Source organism: Amia ocellicauda, chromosome 11, assembly GCF_036373705.1.
Source record: "Amia ocellicauda isolate fAmiCal2 chromosome 11, fAmiCal2.hap1, whole genome shotgun sequence".
Lineage (NCBI taxonomy): Eukaryota > Metazoa > Chordata > Actinopteri > Amiiformes > Amiidae > Amia > Amia ocellicauda.
Window position 1 is genome coordinate 30301723 of NC_089860.1, and position 22670 is coordinate 30324392.

General features: G+C 41.4%; 1 protein-coding gene across 1 annotated transcript; it reads left to right on the top strand.

Moving 5' to 3' along the window:
- The first annotated feature begins 75 nt into the window (after positions 1-75).
- On the top strand, positions 76-21803 carry LOC136763402 (mitogen-activated protein kinase kinase kinase 5). The gene is made up of 28 exons (XM_066717386.1): positions 76-403; positions 1041-1180; positions 2510-2697; positions 3590-3758; positions 4020-4126; positions 4663-4833; positions 5324-5436; positions 5977-6136; positions 6327-6477; positions 7021-7128; positions 7486-7535; positions 8805-8900; positions 9851-9935; positions 10570-10703; positions 11330-11457; positions 13018-13154; positions 13545-13650; positions 13755-13912; positions 14104-14305; positions 14467-14629; positions 15531-15696; positions 16075-16260; positions 16642-16747; positions 16990-17236; positions 17502-17620; positions 19369-19472; positions 19647-19723; positions 19957-21803. Exons 1-28 carry the CDS (start codon positions 76-78, stop codon positions 20060-20062), a joined length of 4005 nt encoding a protein of 1334 aa, XP_066573483.1. The 3' UTR covers positions 20063-21803.
- Positions 21804-22670: the final 867 nt, after the last annotated feature.

The window sequence follows — 22670 nt, forward strand, 5'->3', positions numbered from 1 at the left end:
GACGCAAGGTGTGCTGACCTGAGACGCGCACCCTTTGGCCCATTTGTGTATCTCTGCAGAGACACTGGACGGGACATGGAGGCTTCCGAGCAGAGGACGGACCTCCACAACGACCCGAAGAGAGAGCACGGCAGGGTGTCCGCCGGCAGCTTCTGGCAGGACCCGCTGGCTATAGAGTTGAGCCACTCCAGCAAGAGCGCGGTCTCCCCCCGCAGCCGGACCCGGGCCGTGACGGTGGTGTTCATCGCGGTGGAGGACGCGTCTTTGCCGCAGACGGAGGGCAACCTGTCGTTGAAATGCCTGGCAGAAGCCTGTGCCAGTGCCCACGCCGCGCTCCTCACCATCCCGTTGGAGAGGCTTGCGCTGGGAAGCACGGATATTCTGGACAGCTTCTATAACGCAGGCAAGTGCAGACCTGCGTAAAGCTGTAGACAGGAGTGACACTTTACACCCCCACACATCATTGCCTGAGCATTTACAACAGTCACTACGCATTACTTTATCTACTTTTCATTTACTTTAATGTACTTGTTCCATCAGGATTGCTTAAACCAACTAGATGACTTGAATGTCTCCACTAGTATGTCTAATTACTTGCTGAGTGCATTGTTGTTGTTTTAATGTTTTTTTTTTTGTACATGTTATAGTAAAAAATGACAAGTATTCGTTTACTGAACATAATAGATTTACTTACTACGAAATAGTGTACATTTCTAAGAGTTACTTGCAGAATGTGCACTAGTTTTAGAGTAATTATGAATTTAAGAATAAACAAGTATTATTTTGTTGTGTAGCTTGTCAGATGCATAACAACAACCATATAATATACTTCAGAAGATAATATGTATAATGATATAAGGGTTACTAATTAAAATGTACTGTTTTATTATTATAGATGTAATAGAAAGAATAGAACTAGTTACCTTATCAAAAAGCTCCAAAAGTAGTTCCATGATGCATGAGCCTTTTCTGGAAAATTCTCACTGACACAGTGGAAGCTGTTCAGTGATCTTTTCTTTCCTTCTTCTTTTTTTTTCCAGATGTTGCTGTGGTGGAGATGAGCGACTCGTTCTGCCAGCCTTCTCTCTTCTACCACCTGGGTGTGAGAGAGAGCTTCAGCATGACCAACAACGTCATCCTCTACTGCAACAGACAGCAGACTGATCTCCAAGCATTGAAGGTGAGAATGGGCATTGAAAAACTCTTCAAAGCACCATTTGCAAGTCAGATATGTAATGTCCAATTAACAAGCACAGAGCCAATCAGCTATGACTAGTTATTCAGAAAGGTAGACATTTTCACATTTGTTCATTATTTCTTTATTTGCCATTACTATGCTTTTTCAGCTGAGTTAAGATGCTGTGTAAAGACTGGTTTGTGTGTGAACTGTCGTGCAAAATGATATAGTTGTATTCAATTAAATGCTATTTCAGATAAGACTCAGATACTGAAGTTCCACTGAAGTAAATCTATATTCTCTGAAATAGAATAATAGTCATATTGCAACGGAGCTGAGGTGGTACATGAATGTGACCACATTTCCACAAGAGTGTAAGCCAAGTCAGAAATGAATACTGAGAGATTACAAAAAGCTTTTTCGCATTGTTGTTGAAGGCAAACAGGTACATGTCCATTACAGAGATGAGCATAAATAGTTGTAGAGACAGGATGGGTAACGCAAAGTGTATAAAATATGAATGTATTCTGCAAAACTCCAGCTGAAAAAAAAATAAAAAAAAATGAATGAACAGCTTTTATGTACAATGACACGACGCAAGTTGTGCTTCTTATGGTAACCCTAATTCATAAAGGGTATTCAAAAACTGTTCTTTTGTCAGTATTTAAATTATTGAACAGTGAAACATGAATCTGAGTAAAACTCATTAGCATATTGAGTGTACATGAAATGATTTTGGGTGCTGGAGGATTTGCTTTGGCTTCAGCGAAAGGTAAACAGTGATAGTACCTGAACAAGCAACCTAATGATTCACTTGCTTTGTTGATTCAACGGATGCACATACCCTTTGATCGACAGCAATACTAGTCTATTTTACATAAAATGATCAGAGGATTTACTGCAGTATTTAGTCAAGTAAAAAAGAATTGGCTTGTAAGCTGAGATGGGAGGCAAAGCATAATATTCAAGTCACTAATTCTGATTCTTTCTCCACTTTAATTTTAAACACTGTTTCTCAATTAAGTGACACATCATTCAAACTGTGCAATACCTTGTGATTATATTTTTAGGTTATATAAGTAGATGCATCTGTCATACTTTCCTCTAAGATTGCTTCTCCCTAGAGAGTGATTGATTAGTAATCCTGATTAAGTGCCAAGGGAGGGCCTTAAAATAAGAACTGATGTTTTCAGTTTAGAAATGTTGTGTGTTTTTGGAGCACTCCCTCTTTTTAATGATTTTGATGTCCATAAATGAAGTTTAATATAATAATATAATATAAATGTGTTTGTTAGGCCAAGTGATCTTCATGTCTCTGCGTCTGTCTTCCAGGAGCAATGTGGAAGCTACACCTTTATTCCCTACATGGTGTCGCCCCAGGGGAAGGTGTTTGCCTGCGACATAGGCTTGATGAAGTGCCTCAACGAGATCCTGCAGCCCAGCTTCATGATTGAGCCTCTGTTCACCCCGCTGGTCGATCGTCTGGTGAAGCTGTTAGATAGCACTCACATTCACTCGTGGTAAGCGGCATTGTTTGCTTATAGATGCACTCACTGTCAACTAGAACTTGAGGCACGTATGTTCTGTCGCCTGTGGGCTAATGGCCTGCTCACAGTGAATCAGTTAGTACCATTTTCATAGAGTGGAGAAGTGAGCCCTTGGCCTTGGATGAAAATAAGAATACAAATGTTTTTAAGATAGAAAAAGGCTTATGTAGGAGGCATGTTTAAAGACCGAGTGTTAGTGTATGAAGTGGAATTCCTCATACCAGGAGATGTGAAATTTCCATCAGTCGGAGTTGGCATGTCCTCAGAGCACACTACCAGTGATTACTGTTACTGCTGCCACAGCAGAAACACAGCGTGGCCATCAAATGCCTAAATGGCTGTGTTGACAAAATAAAATGAACCAAAGAGGCGTTTGGACTTATTTGGTAAACAAGTCAAGACCATAGATGTACTGTCAGGCATTTTTAAAGGTGGTTAAGGGCTAGTTACAGTTTTAAATGGTTTTAGTTTATTTCTACACACAAATAAAGTAAAAGCAAAGAAACAAAACATCAAGGTCCAAAGCAGGAATTTTAAAATGAATACAGCATTAAACTAAATGCATGAAGACTATAATCCAACTGTTTCCACCTTAAAAGATTTAATGATACTAATTATGTACCAGCATGTAAACGCAGCCAAAAAGTTCCTTTAGATTGGCATGTTTGTGGCTTGGGATGGTGCATGGAAGCTTAGCGTCTGCTAAAACAGGAACATCCCAGATATTTCACTTTAGCCACATATTTCACCTTCTTTTTCCACTAGCTGAGTACCCATATATAACCAAGATTTGTGTCAGCAACTAGGAACTTTTAAGACTTTATTTTTGGCCTGCCGTTGAAATCTGATCTAAATATTTTGTCAGTGAATATTTCCGAGAGACGATCCGGCACAACATTCGAACAGCGAGGGAGAGGTACAGTGGGAAGGAGCTGAGTCTGGAACTGGGCCGGATCCAGCAGCGACTGGACAGTGTAGAACTGCTGAGTCCAGACATCATCATGAACCTGCTGCTGTCCTACAGGGATGTGCAGGTACAGCGATGACCTCACACTGACCTCATGTGAACTCTACTGCTGAGAACGGGGTTTATATTTCCACATCAATGTAACTCACTGCTTTTTCAACATGTACTACCAGGATTTAACTGCCTGACTCTTCTCAGTCCCTCTATTTTTATTCCGTAAACGGGAAACGCGGAGTAACTGTGGTTGGTAGCTATTTAATTTCCTGCCATGTATTGTTTATGTTGGAAAGCAGTGTCAATGACTAAGCCTTCCCCTGTCTTCTTGCAGGACTACGACGCTATTATTAATCTAATTGAGACCTTAAATAACCTACCGACGTGCGTTGCAGCTATGCAGCAGAACATAAAGTTCCACTACACCTTTGCACTAAACAGGTACTATCCAAGGGTAACAAATGTCTGTTTTATTCATACCTGTCTTTATTGTGTTGCCCATAAAAAACCTAAAGAGTTATTTTACCTGAAGCCCTCCTTTATTACAATCTACAGTTGAAATGTGCATTATTTTATCACACTAATACAATGCTTTCTTATGCTTACATCAGAAATTGTGTTCTACCACACTTTAACCGCACCTGAGCCACCTTCAAGTGGCTTTTTCTGCAGCCTGCCATAATAGGAGAGGGAAGTACAATAGGGATTAATGATCGTATTGTATTATTATTTGAATACATGTGCTCTGCATATAAGTTTGGCCTGACAGTACCTGCAGAGCTGCACTTCGAATTTACTGATGTTGTTGTACCACATGAGAAGTTATTTCTTTTTATGAAATCAAGCCCTCAGTGTCTCACAGACCCTAGTTGTGTGAACAGTGTTTTCAGTATTGGCACATTTTGAAGGGTAGATAAACCACATTAGGGTTACTGTACAGCAGTTCTCGTGCCCATTCCTTCGTGGTTTCTCCCCAGGAGGAACCATCCTGGGGATCGGGAGAAAGCCCTGTCTGTCATCCTGCCCGTGGTGGAGTCCAGGGAGCGCGTGGCCTCGGACCTGTACTGTCTCTGCGGCCGTATCTACAAGGACATGTTCATCAGCTCGGGTTTCACTGACCACGTTAAACGAGACCAGGCCTGCTACTGGTAAGAAAGGCCTTCGATTTGTCCTGTTGAGTTTTTTAGGCCCTAGTGGACCTGCACCAGCCGTGTCAGTCAGCTCTGCAGTTGCTCTAAATAATTCTAATATAATGTCGTTTTGCTAGATCTGAAGTTTAAGGATATGTAAAATCATCTTGCTCAAAACTTCAACCGACTGGTAATGTAAGATCAGAATTTGAATTATCAGTCAATTATCACTGATACTATTTATATTTTTGTTTGTTGGCACCTTTATCCGAAGATTGCAGAAGGAAAACATATCTAATTTAAATAGATCACACAAATCCATCTATATTATATTTTAGAGGCTGTAACTTTAGAAAGGTACTCATATCGACAGGATTTTCAAGTTAACATTCACCCATCACTAAAATGTAGGAGAAGATTTGTGTTTTCCCCACTTTGTGTTCAGCACCAGGAAAACTGTCAAGTCTAACTTGTCTCCCTTTCAGTTTAACTTTTGGTTTATTTTCAGGTACAGTAAAGCTTTTGAAAGTGAGCCCACCCTGCACTCAGGAATCAACAATGTGGTTCTCTTAATGGCAGCAGGCCACGACTTTGAAACCTCAATTGAGCTGCGAAAAATCGGTACGTAGTTTGACACCCCTATGTTACTCGGCCTGTATAAAACCACCAAGGTAAAGCACACGGTGTAAAACTGAATGTGTGGAATGAACGCGTACTTTATCCTGCAGTTCTGCTGCTGTTTTAATTTGATCTGTGATACATAACATAAACACAGCCATTCCTCTGAAATATTTTCAATAGACGTTCAGACATGCATCTGATACACACAAGATATCAATTGTGTGCTTGCAAATAGTCTGTGGTTTCTTTCTCTTTCATTTATATATAACACAAGAGCATGCAAAAGCTCCTGGACAGGTTCCAGTTCTGTTTCGATCTAGTCCCAGGGCCTTTGAGTTTGAAATGGAGAGAACAGTGTGTTTCTGTACTCCATACCTGTATGAACTGTTTCTCCATTCCATTTGCAATCTGGTATCGCAAAATTGGTTGGTTTCTGCCATGTATTGTTGGTTTACATTCTTCTGATTACACTGGAAAACAACATACAACAGAAGAGCAAAAAAAGGTCTAATCCATTGATCTTCCCTGTGTTTGTGGCAGGGGTGAAGCTCAGCAGTCTTCTTGGCAGAAAGGGTAGCCTGGAGAAGATGCAGTTCTACTGGGATGTGGGGTTTTATCTAGGAGCCAGCATCCTGGCCAAGGAATCAAAAAAAGTCATTGAGTCCTCTGAAAAACTCTACAGGCTCAATGTACCAATATGGTATGAAACATGTTACATGACACCCGTGTCCTTTGCGTGGACTTGAATGACTTTATTTTATATTTTGATATTAATTTAATATTTGAAAATTGATCTCTGTAATTGTTTTTAGACACTGTTGTAAAAAAAAAAAACATCTGCTGCTTTTTAAATGCAAAAAGTTTTTAAATAATGTCTTTGTTGCTCGTAGGTACTTAGGATCAGTTATGGAGACATATCTCATGTTTAAGCAATTCTACAAACCCTCTGAGGAGAAGTCCCCCAAGCAGGAAATCGTGGACTTCTGGATGCAACTGTTAATGGAGGCGTGTAAACCCACAGTGTGCAACGACAGATGCCCTGTAAGACGATCAGATGACAATCTCTCTGCATGCCCGTTTATTAGTATGGTTGTCTATTGATAGATGGAAACATGTGTCTTCTGCCTGCATAATGTTCAGCTGAAATGAAAGATTTGATGCTTTTGAGCCTATATTCACATAAGCACTGACTGCTCTGTGCAATTCATTCCCCTGTGTCTTTGGATTGGCATTTAAACAGGTAGTGTTTTAATATGTGCATTTTCTTGGGCACACACCTCTTTACGTGGTAAATAATCTGTCTCTGGAGTATCTGTGTTATTTGTGAATAAGCAATGTAGTTACAAAAATATCATATAGTGATGTTACAAGGCTTATTTTATATAGTGCTTTACAGTAATGTGGGAATGGCTGTAAAACTGCAGAACTGGATGCATTAGCAGTTAGTTTAGTCACTCCATTCATCACTGCCTGTTATTCACTGTGGTCACTGGGTTGGGTGTGAGGTTGTAGTGAAGCTTTTAAGGACTCTTAGTTGTCATGAAAAGGTGTACAGAAAGGGTAATTGTGTTCTGCTGTCCGTAGGTTCTCATATTAGAGCTCACTAAAGTGTTTCAGCCAGCTGTCTTGAGTGTGATTGAAGAGGAAGGCAACACGACCATAAAGCTAAAACACATTTCTCCTTCAGAAGAGGTAAGGCATGCCAGGACCTCCACACTTGACATTAAGACTGAGCAAAGCCAAACAAAGCCAGCATTTTATAACCATCAATCTCCTTTCCATAGGAAACTTTATTAAATCATATGATTTCATAATTTACTTTTTCTTAATCTATCAGACTTTCTATCTTCAAATTCATTTTTGTGCAGCCTTTAATCTGGAAGAGTGCCAATTTCTGTTTCTTCTCTCATGGCTGTGCAGCATATTTTCAAGCGAATCATGACTTGGTGAATAACAAAACCGAAGAATTGAAGCAATGGCGGTCTGGTATTAAAATGCGCTTTCCGGTGTGTGAGAGCGATGTAACAGCTGTTGTGTTTTTCTTTCCAGAAAGGGTTGCACCACTGGACATTTCCGTCCTCCGCAATCCGAGGAGTGAGGTAGGAGCTGCAGATACAGTCTGTTTGTTCTTGATCATTTTGGCTCATTCCCTGTTCTCTATCAGGCAAATATCTGTGGAATTTTCTATACAGACTGAAGTTATTGTGAGAAAATCATGTTACTGCCACTTCAAATCTTATTGGTCTCTGCACCATGGTTCAATGACTCCTGCTGTCTACATACAACCAAGAAGGGAAAAAAAAACAACACACCCCACTGAATGAGCCATTGGTCTTGGGCTACAGAACTATAATGTTTGTAGGCCTGTTGATTTTCTTGCATGTCCTACGCAATGACAAATAGCGTTTTTGCTACGTTACCTGTGTCACTCCGCTGTGTTCTTCGCAGGTCCAGATGAAGTCCTATTAAATAAGACCCTCTCTGTCAAGCAGCTATTATCAATAATATTTTGCTGTTTGTTTTCTGTTTGGCAGGATACAGTAATTACTAATTTGTTAATACATAAAGTTATAAATTAATACACTCCCAAGGCTCTAACACTGGCACAGTCCTTGATTAGAAGAGTATACTAACAATACAGCAGTACATTTGTACAAACCCCCCACTGATGGGTTTGTGAACAGTTATAATCTTGATTTAAATATAGCTTCTTCTGCCATAATCCAATGTGGACTTCACCCTCAGAGAAAGGAGTGGTGTCGGGTTTATTTGAAATTTGTATTTTGTTTTTCGAGTTCAACGCGGCTGCAATGAACATTTAAAATAGCTTTGATGAATGCAGTAACCTTTTGAATTAATTATTCAATTTGATTTGTCTGATGGGAAAGATCTGCAGCTATCATAATCTGAACAAGAACAATGAGCTGTGCTTTTGGCAAGTGTTTTTGCAAATCCATCTTATAATCGCATAAGAAAGCTCCAGCAGGTTTTCACTCAGTGTAAATGCCAGGCAGCTGTTGACTAGTTGTTGTTGTTTTATATATCCTACATGTGCTTGTGTCACCGTGCAAAAGTTCATCCCATTTTATATTTGCATGTCTAACAAGGGACCAGTGACTAAGTGACAAGGAAAGCAGTAAAGCTAAAAGAGTATTTAGCAGTTCCACTTGTTTTACATGTTTTAAAAGCAGGACTTTTATGCCAGAGATTGTGAATTCCCTGACTGTGGAAGCACATGTTTCACTTTTGTTTCTTTCTTTTTGAAACTCATCCATGAGAAAGTTCACAGTATATCACAGTACTGAAAGAGATACTAGTCTTTTCTAATGTCTTTTCTAAAACATGACCTCTTTCTGCGTTCTCCCCAGCGTTTCAAAGTTCGACGAGCGCTGCTGTTTCCTGTATGTTCTGTATAATTCGGATGATTTCCAAATCTATTTTCCAAGCGAGCTGCACTGCAAAGGGTAGGTGGCAGGAAATGCGTCTTAGACTCAAACATAACCATTGCCAAAACTGTGGGTGTGTTAATGTGTAAGCTATTAACTATCTACCAGCCAGCTGAACTTGCAGGCATGAGTTCCTTGCATTATTTTTGTTGTACATAAGAAAATCAAATGTATTTAAATTCCATAGTTTTTTATAGGGTGTTTTATACAAGACATATCCTCCCTCAGCTGATTTCAACATCATTTTCTAGATTTCTCTCCCCGATACAAAGTTACTGCATTTCATCCCAATCTTCAACTATCTAACCTCTGTTTATGTTTCATGTTAAAAGCTCCTTCGAGAGTTTATGCAACACAGGGAGTTGGCTACCTGCAGTACTTATTTTGTCGGTTAGCCTGCTTTATTAAGTACTAAAAAAGTCTGAGTAGGAATCGAGTGCAATTTGAATTCAGCAGAAAACCATAAACACAAACAAAGATATGGACTGTGCATCACATGATCTGCAGCTTTTGCTCAGTCACTGTGTTCCCTTCCTGAAAACTTTCGAGGTTTATAGCCGGGTGAGCTTTGCAGTTTAGCTCTTGTTTAATCGATCCTTATCATGCACTGTTCTGAATATTAATGTTTAATGGTTGGACATGGTTTTTATTCTGTATGAGAAATAAAGCAGTAAAACATATTTTGACTTTGCCTCCCATGTGTTATGCAGCAGTGTTGGGATACATTTCAGTGGACCCCTGCAGGCAGTTTTAGCCAGAATAACTGCAGTGTCTGTGAAACGCAACCACTAGGGCACTGGGGTGGGGTTCTTTTCGAGTCGATCTAGTTGTAACCTGCTTATTATAAAAAAAAATGTTTAATTAGTAGACCCTGGATAAGGGTGTACAGTTTCCACAATGAACATTTTACTGCATTACAAAAGTGCCATGCTCATGCTTCTGTGCATTGCTTCCTGTGTTCATGGCAGGTTCTGTGACGTGGTGAACTCTCTCGTCGAGCAGAATGAAGCCAGTCTTGAAGACCCAGGGGTGCGGTCCAGTGAGGTATTGGAAGTGAGTTGAGGAGTTGATGATGGCATGTTTGGAATGGCTTTATTTTTTTTTTCCTCATTTTGATCTCCTAAAAAACATGTTTTTTCGAGGTCTGTGTGAAGATCATTATAGCAGATTTTGTGTTATGCCCAATGGCCCAGAAAGCTGTTAACTACCATGGGAGCTTACAGATTGCACAGTAGGGTGTCATAAAATTGTACATGTCCGGGGAAAATTTGCATCCTGTCTCTGGAGTCCACAAGTCTGGCTAAGGGCAGATCTCGCAGGCCTCTCCCGCCTTCTTTGCCCGTTGGTAAAACCCATGTAAGTAACTGACCAATGACAATGAGATCCACAGCTCAAGGTGGCGCAGTAAGGAGAGTTTTATAGACAGTTCCTATTTGTGTTTGCCACAGCACAAACGCCCAATGCCTGGTTCTGCTTTGTGAATGTGAAATATCCTGTGATGAAAGAGCAGCCAGGTTGTCAAGTAAGCCTGCTGTCTGGGTTAACAGTGCGTCTGGTTTTGAAATCAAAACTGAGCAGTCTCGACTACTCGGAGGGATTGACTTGAATTGTTTAAACGCTCACACCCAAGAAGACTAGGATGTTTCCACTGATTTCTCATGCAAACTGTGCTTTATTTCCCCTGCAGTTTGCATATGAATATGACGAGGCAGATCAGAGGGTAGTGCTGGGAAAGGGGACGTACGGAGTCGTGTACGCCGGCAGGGATCTCAGTAACCAAGTGCGAATTGCCATCAAGGAAATCCCAGAGAAAGACAGCACGTATGTAACTGCCAGCTCACTCCTTTGGCTTTTAAATTCACCAGTGTTGTCTCTGCAGACTTCTCGTCTGAATTGTGTACTCGGTATGGTTCAGTGATACCTGGGGGCATTTGTTAAAAGATGAGTGCTGATCATCTCAGGATGTGTACAGAGAACAATTATCTGTTATAAGGCTTCTGCAGTCTTTCTTATATCTGTAGCCCAGGTTAGGATGCTGCGCCTGTGCACTGAGCTCCTGAGCAAGTTATAAAGTCAGGTTGTTCCCACAAAGTTAAACAAAAACAGATCCTAATAGTGATGGACCGTACCAAAGGCCCAAAGTAAATAGGTATCCCATGCTTGTGTGTTTGGCTTTCACTTCCAGCTGTCCACAGAATTTGCATTTTCCACTGCTGATGATGTGTGTTGTAATTTAAAATAAAATTATTTGTATCTCATCCACTGGAAATACTCCCTTGTTTTGTGCAAATAAGGAAGTATTCCAGTGGATGAGATACAAATAATTTTATTTTAAATTACAACACACATCATCAGCAGCAACACTCCTAAGAAGGGTTTTGTGCAAAAACATAACCAACCCTTCTTAGGAGTGTTGCGTGGGCTCAATGCTGCCCCTCTGCTCTCAGGTACTCTCAGCCGCTCCATGAGGAGATCGCCCTGCACAAGCGCCTGCAGCACAGGAACATCGTGCAGTACCTGGGCTCTGTCAGCCAGGACGGCTTCATCAAAATCTTCATGGAGGAAGTCCCTGGAGGTACGACAGTCCGCCGTGGGCTCTTAGTGTCCGTTCATATGTCTCTTCGTTTTTTACACGCTCGACGCGCTTCTGCAGCAGCGAGTTACTGAATTGCTGAGCAGGTATAAGACAGGTAGACCTATCGGCTTACTCAGAGGTTAGTGTGTTTACGAGAGCCTTGTTTTGTGTGCATGGTCAGACTCGGCCAAGCTATCATATACCCAATATTACCAAAAGTAGTATAACAGAAAAAGTTCACAATGTATTGTATAGTGTTTTAGGCACATCTAGCTATTGCATTAATATGCAGGTAGACGTACAGGCCCTCATCTAACAATTTCCTCAGTACTGGTTTGGTGCTGGTCAAAATATCCCATTGTGGATTTTGTGCTCTACATAGCATGCAGTGCATTACCAGTGGAGGGAGGCTTTGCAGATTACATGAGAATAATGGCTTAGTGTGCTTAAGAGAAGGGATTTTCAGTTTCAGCTTCTCTCATTTAAAACCAGTTATACCAGTTACCTTATACCATGTGGAACAACAATGTGGGAACTGAAAACAGTTGTTCTTTTTTTTTTTTTTTTAATGGCTCGTGAATTCTCTTCTTACAAGAAGTACAGGGACTTATGCAGAATTGGCAGTTGTGAAATGATGGCCTTGTTACCGGAAGCCTGGTCCTTCTGTGAGCAGGAAGAAATGCACTGGGGAATTTGTTTTAAAACCTACCCACACAAAGTGCTGGATTGCACAATATGCTGAATTCATCTGAAAAACAGTTCCTGCATTTCTTATGGGTTTTTATATGCTTAGTACATGATACAACAACAACAACAGCTGAAATAACTTGTATTCTTCTGTTTGGAAAATGTAGTAAGTGGTAAGAGAAACAAACAAGTATTTATACATTTTAAATTGGCTAATTTCAAATATTTGAATTTTAAGTTAATTTATTTGGATACTCAATACAACATGTTTAATTGTAAAATACTAGTTTGTTCCAAGGGGAAATTCTACTGAAGCTCTGTTTGTGGTGGGATAATGTTTTACCTTATCAGAAATCCTGTGGGTCATTGAAAGGTTAAGATTTCACTGTGGTAACGTTTGATTGACAGCTAGGATTTAAGATGACCTCATGTGCCAATCACATGCAAACAACTCAGAGAGGTCTCAAAGTTCAGATGAACGAATCTTTTTTCCAAAAATACAAAGAGTTTACTAGGAAGGCAAAAACAGCAACTTAAAATGCCAATTGATAACAGGCAGATAAAGGAGTGAGTAGTTCGAAGAGAGATGAGATTATATGATATGAGAGCTCCTGTTCTTGGTTACATTTTTACAGAACTTGTTTCCTCATGAGTTTCTAGCAGGTTTGTGGAGTGTCTCTCGTTCGGTGGAAATAATTAGTTTGATGAAAGACAAACCTTTAATGACGTGGTTTCAATTGAATCCTTGTAGATTAACCTTTTACTAGTATTTTTCACATTCCAAATTGTCAGCTACTAAGATTAAAATTCCTAATGGCACTTTGATCGTTTCATCTACATTTGGTTTTGAAGTACAGTGTCTTCTTTGTGCAGGAAGCTTGTCTTCGCTCTTGAGGTCCAAATGGGGGCCTCTGAAGGACAACGAAGCCACCATTGTTTTTTACACCAAACAGATCCTCGAAGGGCTCCGGTATCTCCACGACAACCAGATTGTTCACAGAGATATTAAGGTAACTGGCAAACCCTCACCACAGACACCCCTGGATGGGTTATACAAGCCACTTTTTTTAATTCTGTTACAAATGTCTGTGATTTACACTTTGTAGTTTTCTATACACCTCTCTTTTAAAGCTTTGGCAAGGCCTTGGTGCACATATCACAGTCTCCATGATAAATGCTTTGAATAAGTTCTGAACACAAAAGGAGACTTGAGGATTTGTGCTATATTTTACTATATTTAAAATATTATGTTCATGTTTTATCTTTTTTTAAATTGTTTTAATTACTCAAAACCATTTTTGTTATTGCAGTATCTGAATCTGTAACTTCTTCAGCTAAATAGAAACTGCATCATATAATTTCTGCTGTTTAATTAGGTTTTTTTTTCTCTTCTCCCTCAGGGTGATAATGTCTTGATTAACACTTACAATGGTGTCCTGAAAATCTCAGACTTTGGGACTTCCAAGAGGCTGGCTGGAATCAACCCTTGCACAGAGACTTTTACAGGTGGGAGGACTTTTCAAAGGGCAAATTGTGCTGATGCTCCAACCGAAATAAAGCTAACTGCAGGGCTGTAAAGAATGAAGCCCTAAAATGTATCCTCTGTTTAGGTACTCTGCAATACATGGCACCAGAGATTATTGACCAAGGCCCAAGAGGCTATGGGAAGCCAGCTGATATCTGGTCACTGGGCTGCACTATTATTGAGATGGCCACAGGGAAACCTCCCTTCCACGAGCTGGGCAGCCCTCAAGCTGCCATGTTTAAGGTAGGGGTGAAGCTCACAGTGGCCTGTTATTTATATGGAGTACACTGGAATTCACAGTATATCCATTGTCTTATACAGGTATATTGAAAACATTGCTTATTGCTATTGCTTATTTCCACACACAGCAGTGTGGACACGGCACAATTTTTTTTTTTTTTCAAGCTGTGTCATACCTGTGTCTTCTGCTCCAGGTGGGGATGTTTAAAATCCATCCCCAAGTCCCAGATTGCATGTCTGAAGGAGCCAAGGACTTCATACTGTGCTGTTTTGAGCCAGATCCAGACAAAAGGGCCTCCGCTGCCAAACTGCTGAAGGACTCCTTTCTCAAGACCCCCAGCCGCAGGAAGGCCAAGTCTCCCGCTGAAGCCTCGCCTTATGACCCCGGGTCACCAGGTATAGCACTGGCTTCACCACAAAAATTTACCTTTTAATAGAGAGTGAGAGTCCTCTGATCATTCAAACCATCTGTTAACATTTGTGTATTAAATATCCAAAGCATTTAGCTGCTTATGGCCAGGGCTGGGGTCTGATCTTTATTTGTACATTTCTTCCAGGTGAATATCAGAGAAGCATGTCTGTGCCGGTGTTGGTGCGAGTGGAGGACACCTGCACCAGCGAGGAGATCGATCTGTCTTGCTCCTTGGACCTGCGGAGGACCCAGGCTGTTCGGCAGAGGAGAGAACCCACTGACAGCACACCCAGCACCAGCTTCCTCCCGTAGGTGCCACCCTGGCTCTCATAGTAGGGCAAACTACAGCCAGCCACTTCTGAGCGCATGCAGCTGCAGGGTTAAAAGTCTCTTCTAAAAAACATGAATCACTGTTATCATTGGGCTTTACTAGTCCAAATTCTGCATTTTCTCTTGTAATTTAAGATATAGGTATCAGACCGTGGCTCTCCAGGAAATGGCTACTTATGACTTGCTTCTTTTATATCAGGAAATTGACTTTCTGTGGGTTACAGAACTAATTTCGCATACATATATGAATGGGTTGTTTTCCTTGGAAGCAACGGATGTGTGTTGGTGTGCGCGTTTCATTGTTTTTGTCTGTGTCATTGTGCTGGTTATGCAATGTTTTTGCAGCACTAAAATTGTAACTCAGCCCTGTATTCTGCTCTGGACAACAGGCCCAGTCTTGCGTGTGTTTGATGGTATCCTATCAGACTTTTTTCATTACCAGCAACGATTCATCATGGGCCTTTTCATCCAGTATGTTTTTTGGCTACATACTCACAAGCTTGCAAAGTGGCTACAGGAGACCGGCTGTGTCTGACAAACAATACGATGACCGGTTCACCATGCACACAAGATCCCCATTTTTCTACATTAATATACTAACTTTCACTAGCTGGTTAATACCTGCATTAAACTTAAGAAAGTGAAAAGCCAAAACAGTGTCTGGCGTTTAGGTATCATGGCTGTATAACTGGTCACTACAATAGTCATTTCTAACACCTTTACCATTGTTGTCAATGCCATGAAATGGAATCATGTGACAGACTGTGGTTGTCGTTGTCCAGTGATACGTTTTTGGTGAATTTGCTGCTGATGAATGGTCATAGACCCGTTGTCCCTCATGTCGTTCACGAACACGGTTGTCTTGTTCCCTCTATTCAGCGTTCCCGAGGAGCCCTTCTATGACGTCAGCAGCCCTGCCAGCCCGGACGAGAACATGGGCCTGTTCATGTTGAGGAAGGACAGTGAACGGAGGGCCACTCTGTACTGGATCCTCACTGACGACATCGACACTGTGGTCAGCAGCGTACAGGAGGGCCTGCGTCAGGTACGCCACCGGGCAGACACTCTGCTGTCTCCGCTCAACATGCACAGTGATTCTTTGACTGCTTTTTTGTTTGTAAAAAGTGAAACCTCTTGACCTGTTTATTCTTCAGAGATATATTGTTAATAAAAGATATCTGTCCTGCCTTGTTAGTTACAGTCCACATTTCAACCAATGTCATATTTGTTGGATAAAAATAGCTATTGATTCATAGTCTCTTTTTTTGTAAGAATTGGCAAATCTTTCAGGATATTTTGGAAACTTAGTAGATGTTAAAAGGGGAAATTATATTTTGGGTTTTGTATGGTATATTATGATCTGGGTTGGATTGAGAAATGCTTCACCAGCTAACATACAGGACACCTCCTGTTCTCTAAGCAGACTTCTAAAGGGCCGCAGTTCACAGCCGAACACGTCCATCAGCTGATCACCTGCTTGGGAGAGAACATCCACTCCCCTGACAAGAAGAAACTCAACCAGAGTCTTCTCAAGTTCAGGGCGAACCTGGTGGGAGCTGGAGTTCCCCTTGATAACCTGCAGGTGGTGCTGTTCAGCTTTCAAGATGCTGTGAGTTGTTAGTCTCCGTCTGCTAAAGATATATTAGGAATTCTATATATTAGATATATTAGATTCTATGGCACAGTTGACCAAGCCATGCAATAGAATCCAGTGTACTGTAATCATCTGAGAAACTGTCTGATGTTGTCCTACAGGTGCTCCGGTTAAAAGTGTGGATTGGAATGGCTTGAGAGCCATGATTGGCTAGAGCCCCTGACCTAAAACTGGGACCTGTGTAATATTGTGTTGTTTTAAACCACATGATGCAATCACATTGTTTCAAGACATACTATGGATCTGGACATAACCTCGGAGGCACCAATATATCCTGCTGTACCATTACAGTCTCTCTGGATAGTCTTTCTTGATATCAGTCGCTTTTTTCTGCAGGTGAAGAAGGTCCTAAAGAAGCAGAACGTGAAGCCCCATTGGATGTTCGCCCTTGACAACCTCCTGAGGCGGGCAGTGCAGGAATCCATCACTGTGCTCCTCCCAGGTCTGTAAGAGGGGTTGCGCTGTGGAAAGCTACACCACTTGGAAAGTGTCCTTCTGTCTCTGACACATTTGAGTTTTTATTTTTTACATGATTCTAGTGTTTAAAGTTTTTTTTTTTTTAGCTTAAATGAAGTGTAAGAGTTTTGCAGAGTGAACATGTTCATTGTTTGTTTCTCAGTTTGAGTAACTTTGTGAAAAAAAATGAAGACTGCGCTCTTACATTGAAAAGTGTCTGCGTTTCAGAGCTCAAACTGCATCTGCAGTCCTCGTTTGAGTCGGAAGAGCAGGAGTTCACCACCCATGAAAGTCCTCAAGAGCACCAGGTGGAGAGGGCAGGTTCTCTCAAGGACCAGGATGTAGTTGCCACTGAAAGTCATGACGTAGAGACGTCAGGGGTGAGCACGCTCAGCTCCTGCACACTGAGTGACTTCCGCTACAATAGCTGTCACTTGGTTCAGCAGCTCAGACAGCTCCGCATGGAGACCACTCGGTAAGTCTGCTTCTCTCTCTGGGTCTTTCAGGATCTCATGAAGGGTGTGATCTACTGTCTTGATTATCTTTAATCTTCGCTTGTTTTAGAATTCATTTGTAATCTTTGAAAGAAAAACGCTTCTCATTCTCCATGCCTGGTGGTATGGGTGGTATTGAATAAGGCTCAGGCACCAGCAGAGGGCGATGTAGTCATATTCTTGAGCCAACCTTCTGTCTCCTTTCTGCTGAATGCAGCTTGACTGTTGTCCTGGATTGTGTTGCAGCCTGCTGACCCAGCTCAACGAGAAGGAGATGGAGTACCAGCATCTGCTCAGGGAGTCCGTGCTGAGGAAGCAGGAGGAAATTGAGTTTCTCAAAGCCAGAGTGTCGTCGGAACCCATGGGTGAGGCCTGCTCCTCGCACCGTGCTTCTCCGGCATTTGGGCTTGGCTTTTATTTTTAATTTGAGGGTGAAAGGAGGAGTTGGGTGGATTTGTGTTTTAAAGTGAAAATGGCAAATCCGTCGATCACTTCTTTCAATACATCCCCACATCCGTTTTCTACCAGTGACTACTGAGATATTTCCGTGGATGGGTTTTGAATGCTAGGGATGCTTGCATAGACTCTTGCATCCCAAGCAAAGTCTTTCACCTGGTCTGCATACCAGTACATTATTTTCCCTTTGATTATTATTTGTTACATTTGATTTATCAGAGTGTAGGCCCGGATAATGCCATGTACCTGGCAAAAGGTTATGGAGTTTTGAGCGGACCTTCAAGCTGCCTGATCTGTCCTGTGGCAGGGGATTGTACTTTTTAGAGCAGACAAAAACCTCCTTGTTGAAGCAGCAGGAGGGGTCAGGGTGATGAGTGAGTTAGCCTGAGGGGGACTAGGTGTGTCACAGGGCAAAGACAAAAGACCCTGTTATCTGCTGAGCAGTATTGTACAGTCAGAACAGATAGACACACACACAGAAAGAGCGCAAACAGATCTGTAGATGAAGGCATGACTAGAATAGTGAGCAATACAGGGTGCATCTTCACGTACCATATGTTTTTCACAATATTAATGAAAACCTGTGGTTTGAATCACTGGGGGTTTATATATGTTAACTTTGAATCAAATCACCCAGGTCCCCCTTAAACCCCAATCCATCCAGAATATCTGTCAATGATTAACCCCCCATTGAATACCTCTTAGGGTAATTGGTCTGGTATTTGTATTTATGTATTGTTTAAAATCTCTAATATGACCATAGTGTATCTTTAACCTTTCAAATTGTTTGTTTTTGTTTTAAATAACTGGCAGGTAAACCAGACTGTTTTTGTTTTTTACAGTAAGTCATCTGCAAAAATACAACCGCCATTTTGAAGAAGTTAATGTGGGTGGAGCGCATTACTCACTGGGTACAGAAAAAGCTTTGCACTGGAGCTGATGTTTTGTCAGTGAGAATTTTACTTTCAGCGTTGTACTTAAATACTGTTTGAAAACAGTATTGTTTGCACATACAATGGATCTTGTGGCAACTCTGCTTCTTAACTGAAAATTGACGATGCGTTTTTATAGTGCACCGCTGAGCTGGATCCTCCAGGTTCTCTGACTGCCTGCTGAAGGTTATGGGCAGTTTTTCAAATACACGTTCCCACAGTGTTCGAATTCACTTTATAAAGTGCTATTCCCGTATTTGTGCTGGATAGTTTTCCAGTCGTGATATGTGCCTCATGAGGTGACAGAGTATAGCTGCAGGGGAGATCACCATTGATGCTTTGCCAGCTCCTGTCTGGAGGAAAGAGGGTTCCTATGGCTTTGTAGAAGCAGGTGGAATTCATTTTTGTTTGATCTTTTACACGCTCCCTTATATACAAACCTAGCTGAGCAATTGCATTTATGTATCCAAATGCCTTGGGGTTTCCCTCATCTGGTGATGGATTACCTTGTTTTTAAATCTGTTGCCAGCTGATCCACACAACACAGAAAACCCTGAACCCATGTTCCACGGGCTCTGACAATCAGGCACTGGCTGTTATCCACTCAATACCTTCCTGAGGTGAAGCCAGAGTGCTCTGTGTGGAATAGAGACTTTGTGAAGTGAGGGGGAATTTAGCCACTGTGAGACCCTGCTGTCAGTAATAAAATCGGTCATCTCTTGTAGATATTTCTCCTCGTGCCTCGTGCCACCAAAAGACTGATCCTGATGATTCTGCGCTGATCCAGTGGTTACGGTCCATCCGCACTGATGAGGACACCATAGACAGAGTAAGCAAGGTCTAGAGTCAATACACAGTGCCATGGTTTTGAAGGCTTTATAGTTATTTAAAGAACGTTTTTGTGCAGTCTAAAGCTCTGTGCAGAGTTCTATGTTAAAGTTTTAGTTTTGTTACATTTGAGGATTGTAATCACCATTTTCCCCATTGTTCCCCCCCCTCCCAGTTACTTGCACATGGGTTCACTCTACAAAGCCTGGTTTACATTGCTTCAAGGGATGACTTGAAATACTCTGGGATAAGGTAGGTCTAAGACCCAGATCAAAACATTTTCTCATCTTAGATCTCCGCCACCTGTAAGCCATGCAGTGTTTAAAGCAAACACAGCAATCGCCAAGCAGCCGCTTCTGTCCTGCATGTTCTTAGGCAGGGTCTGTGCGCCACACTGAATGGAGGGTAATTCTTGGAAACATCAAAAGCAAGCGCTGAGATTCGCCATGATTGTTATCCAAGTTACCATATTGTTCTTTTCTCAGGGGCAGTAAGCTTTGTAGAATATGGGCAGCTATCAAAATGCAGAGAAAATCCCACATCAAACACCATGGACTGCCAAATGCTTCATATGAAAACACAACTCTTTGACGCATCCTTCTGGATCCATCTATCCTTCAGCACAGCAGCTGCACTCCAACTCCACACTTCAGCTTCCAAATCGGAGGGAAGTGTTTTGAAGCGCAGTCCCTCAAATGCCTGCAGATCCTTCTGGTGCAAAGCAGGGTAATTCAAGGTACTGACATGATGATTAACATGATGATCAATCAAAACAAGTTTGATTTAGTTCCATGCAGTATCCTGGTCCTATTTCAAAGGGATGGTTTTTAAAAAAGTATTATGTCCTGAAAGTTGCTGGAGAAAGAAAACAACATGTTCTGACTGACCTGTAAGCATCAAGGTTGTTTTAATTTTTGTTAGAAATTGATTGACAGCTATGTTTGTCCTACTGTAGCTGCTGATTCAAGATGTATTGATGGGGGAGAGAATAAGTGAGTTTACATATTTATCACTGTGGTAACTGGAAGGAAATGAAGCCTTTAAATAGAGTTTACCGTATGGAGATACTGTCATAGAAATCAATAGCCCCTCCGACTTTGACTGTAGTGCAATCCGTTTTTATGCACCGTGGTACTCTAATCAATCGGTGTTGCGTCGATTAATTGCTGAGAATCATTTCTGAGTGTAACCCACACCTTTTAAGCTAAGCAAGAGAGAATGAGAGGCGTTCCCTGCAGTCTCAGAGGGGAGGTGTCAGGTCAGAATGGAGGCAGTGGGCTGAGGTTCAACAATGATGCTACATAGAGGTAGCACCGAGTGCAAGTGGGAATACAGTAAAAGCAGGACAGTATGTGCATTAAGACTGAACTAGGAGTCTGCTTTTGGCTGCTCTGCACTTTGAGGCATTTTGCATCCAACTGTGAGCTCACGGGTCCCATTACAATAAGCGCTCTGAGTTCAGGGAAAGGGCAAAGGGAAGAGCTCCAGTTTTCCTTGGGAATTTCAGGGGCTCCTTTGGGAAGCTAGAGTTAAAATGATCTTCAGCCAACCCAGGCGTTTCGCACACACACACACTGTATGTATAGGCAACTTTAAAACAAATCACGCACACTAATTGCTTTCTTCCAATGCACCATGACAAGCATTTATTGGTCAACTATAAGGGGAGGGTTTGAAGCCAGGTCATTCTGATTTGTTTTGTTAGTAGTGCTTTCAAAAGGGCCTGTGTCTTGTATCGGGCCCTGCTCAGGGGCATCTGTAGGGAAGAAGGGAATTAAAATGTAAAGCAGGGTTGAAGCAGTCGTTTGCCGAGATGCTTGCCACTGGATGCTGAAAGAAATAATGTAGGCAGTGTGTATCGCCTGCGACTAATATATGTAGCAACAACGTCCTCAGTCTGGAAGTGTTCCCCATATTTATGTTTCTAATAAAACCCTGTCAGGAGACCCAATAGGCGTGACTGGGTTACATTTATGTACTGCCTTTTGCACAGATTTGTCAATTGAAACAGGCATCCAGGACTCAGGTGGTTAAGACAGCATAGGTACACATGTCTTGTAAACAGTCTTCACATGCATCCAGTATGTAAAAGTGGTACCAACTGCTGAATTTGAATGTCTTGTATTTCTGTTCTTTTTTATCCCCTCTGTAATAATTACATGTATTAAATCTGTTGCTCATCCTGTCATATTACTGTACACACACAATGTCTGAACTATCTGACTACTAATGTGTACCAGCTATATTTTAAATTTAATATTTTGTTTTGATACAGAATATATATTGGACAAGTTCTTATATTTTATTAAAAAAACAACAACAACAACATCAAAAACTGCTGTTGACTTGATGTGTTTTAATACTACGTCTGTGTTGTATGTGGTTTTACAAATAAGTCAGAGGGGGTGTATGCTTGCAAGGATTACTGTTTGTACATGTGCACTCCACACTGCTTTACAGTAAGTTATGGCAGCATCATTGTTTCCTACTGCATGTCATAAAAAACAGAAAACTTAAGTAACTCATGAAGCACATGACTGACGGGTGTCACTCTTTCAATAGGGGGTCTAGTAAGTGTCAGACAAGATTTAAAGAGTTTGTCCCTGACTTCTTTGTGGATGAAAGGAAAGAAGGTTGTTATCTCATTACATTCGATTAATTATTATTGATGTATCAGCACCAGCATTCAATGTGCTAGTGCTTTGCTGTTATTGTGTTTTTTTATTTTTGTGTCTGGCCCTATAAGGAACTACTTGATCTATAGCACTAGCTTAAAAAAAAAAAAAAAAAAAAGTGATTTAATTCCTTCTCTGGATTAATCCCCCATTATTGGAACTTTGGTCCAGATTTTGTAGTGAAAAATGTCACAATTCTTTTTTTTTTTATAGCTATATTTAGTAATCTCGATTTAGCCATGTATTAGGCTGGCTATCATTTATCACATTTTCTTTTGGGGTGGTCCTGCTGTTTTTTTTTTTTTTTATGTGCATCTCACTGCACACTTCTGAAGTCCGATGCCTGGCTTGTGGGACAGTTGATATGGAGGCTAAGAATTAAACCCCCCGATAAGAATCCCCAATCCAATAGGAAGTGAGTCATCGCTGTGGGGGGCTGGCCGGTGCCGCCCGCCCCGTTAGGGGAGAGGAGCGCTGCCGTGTTGGAACAGAACATTCCAGACGTGCCTATATTCTGTTTTTGT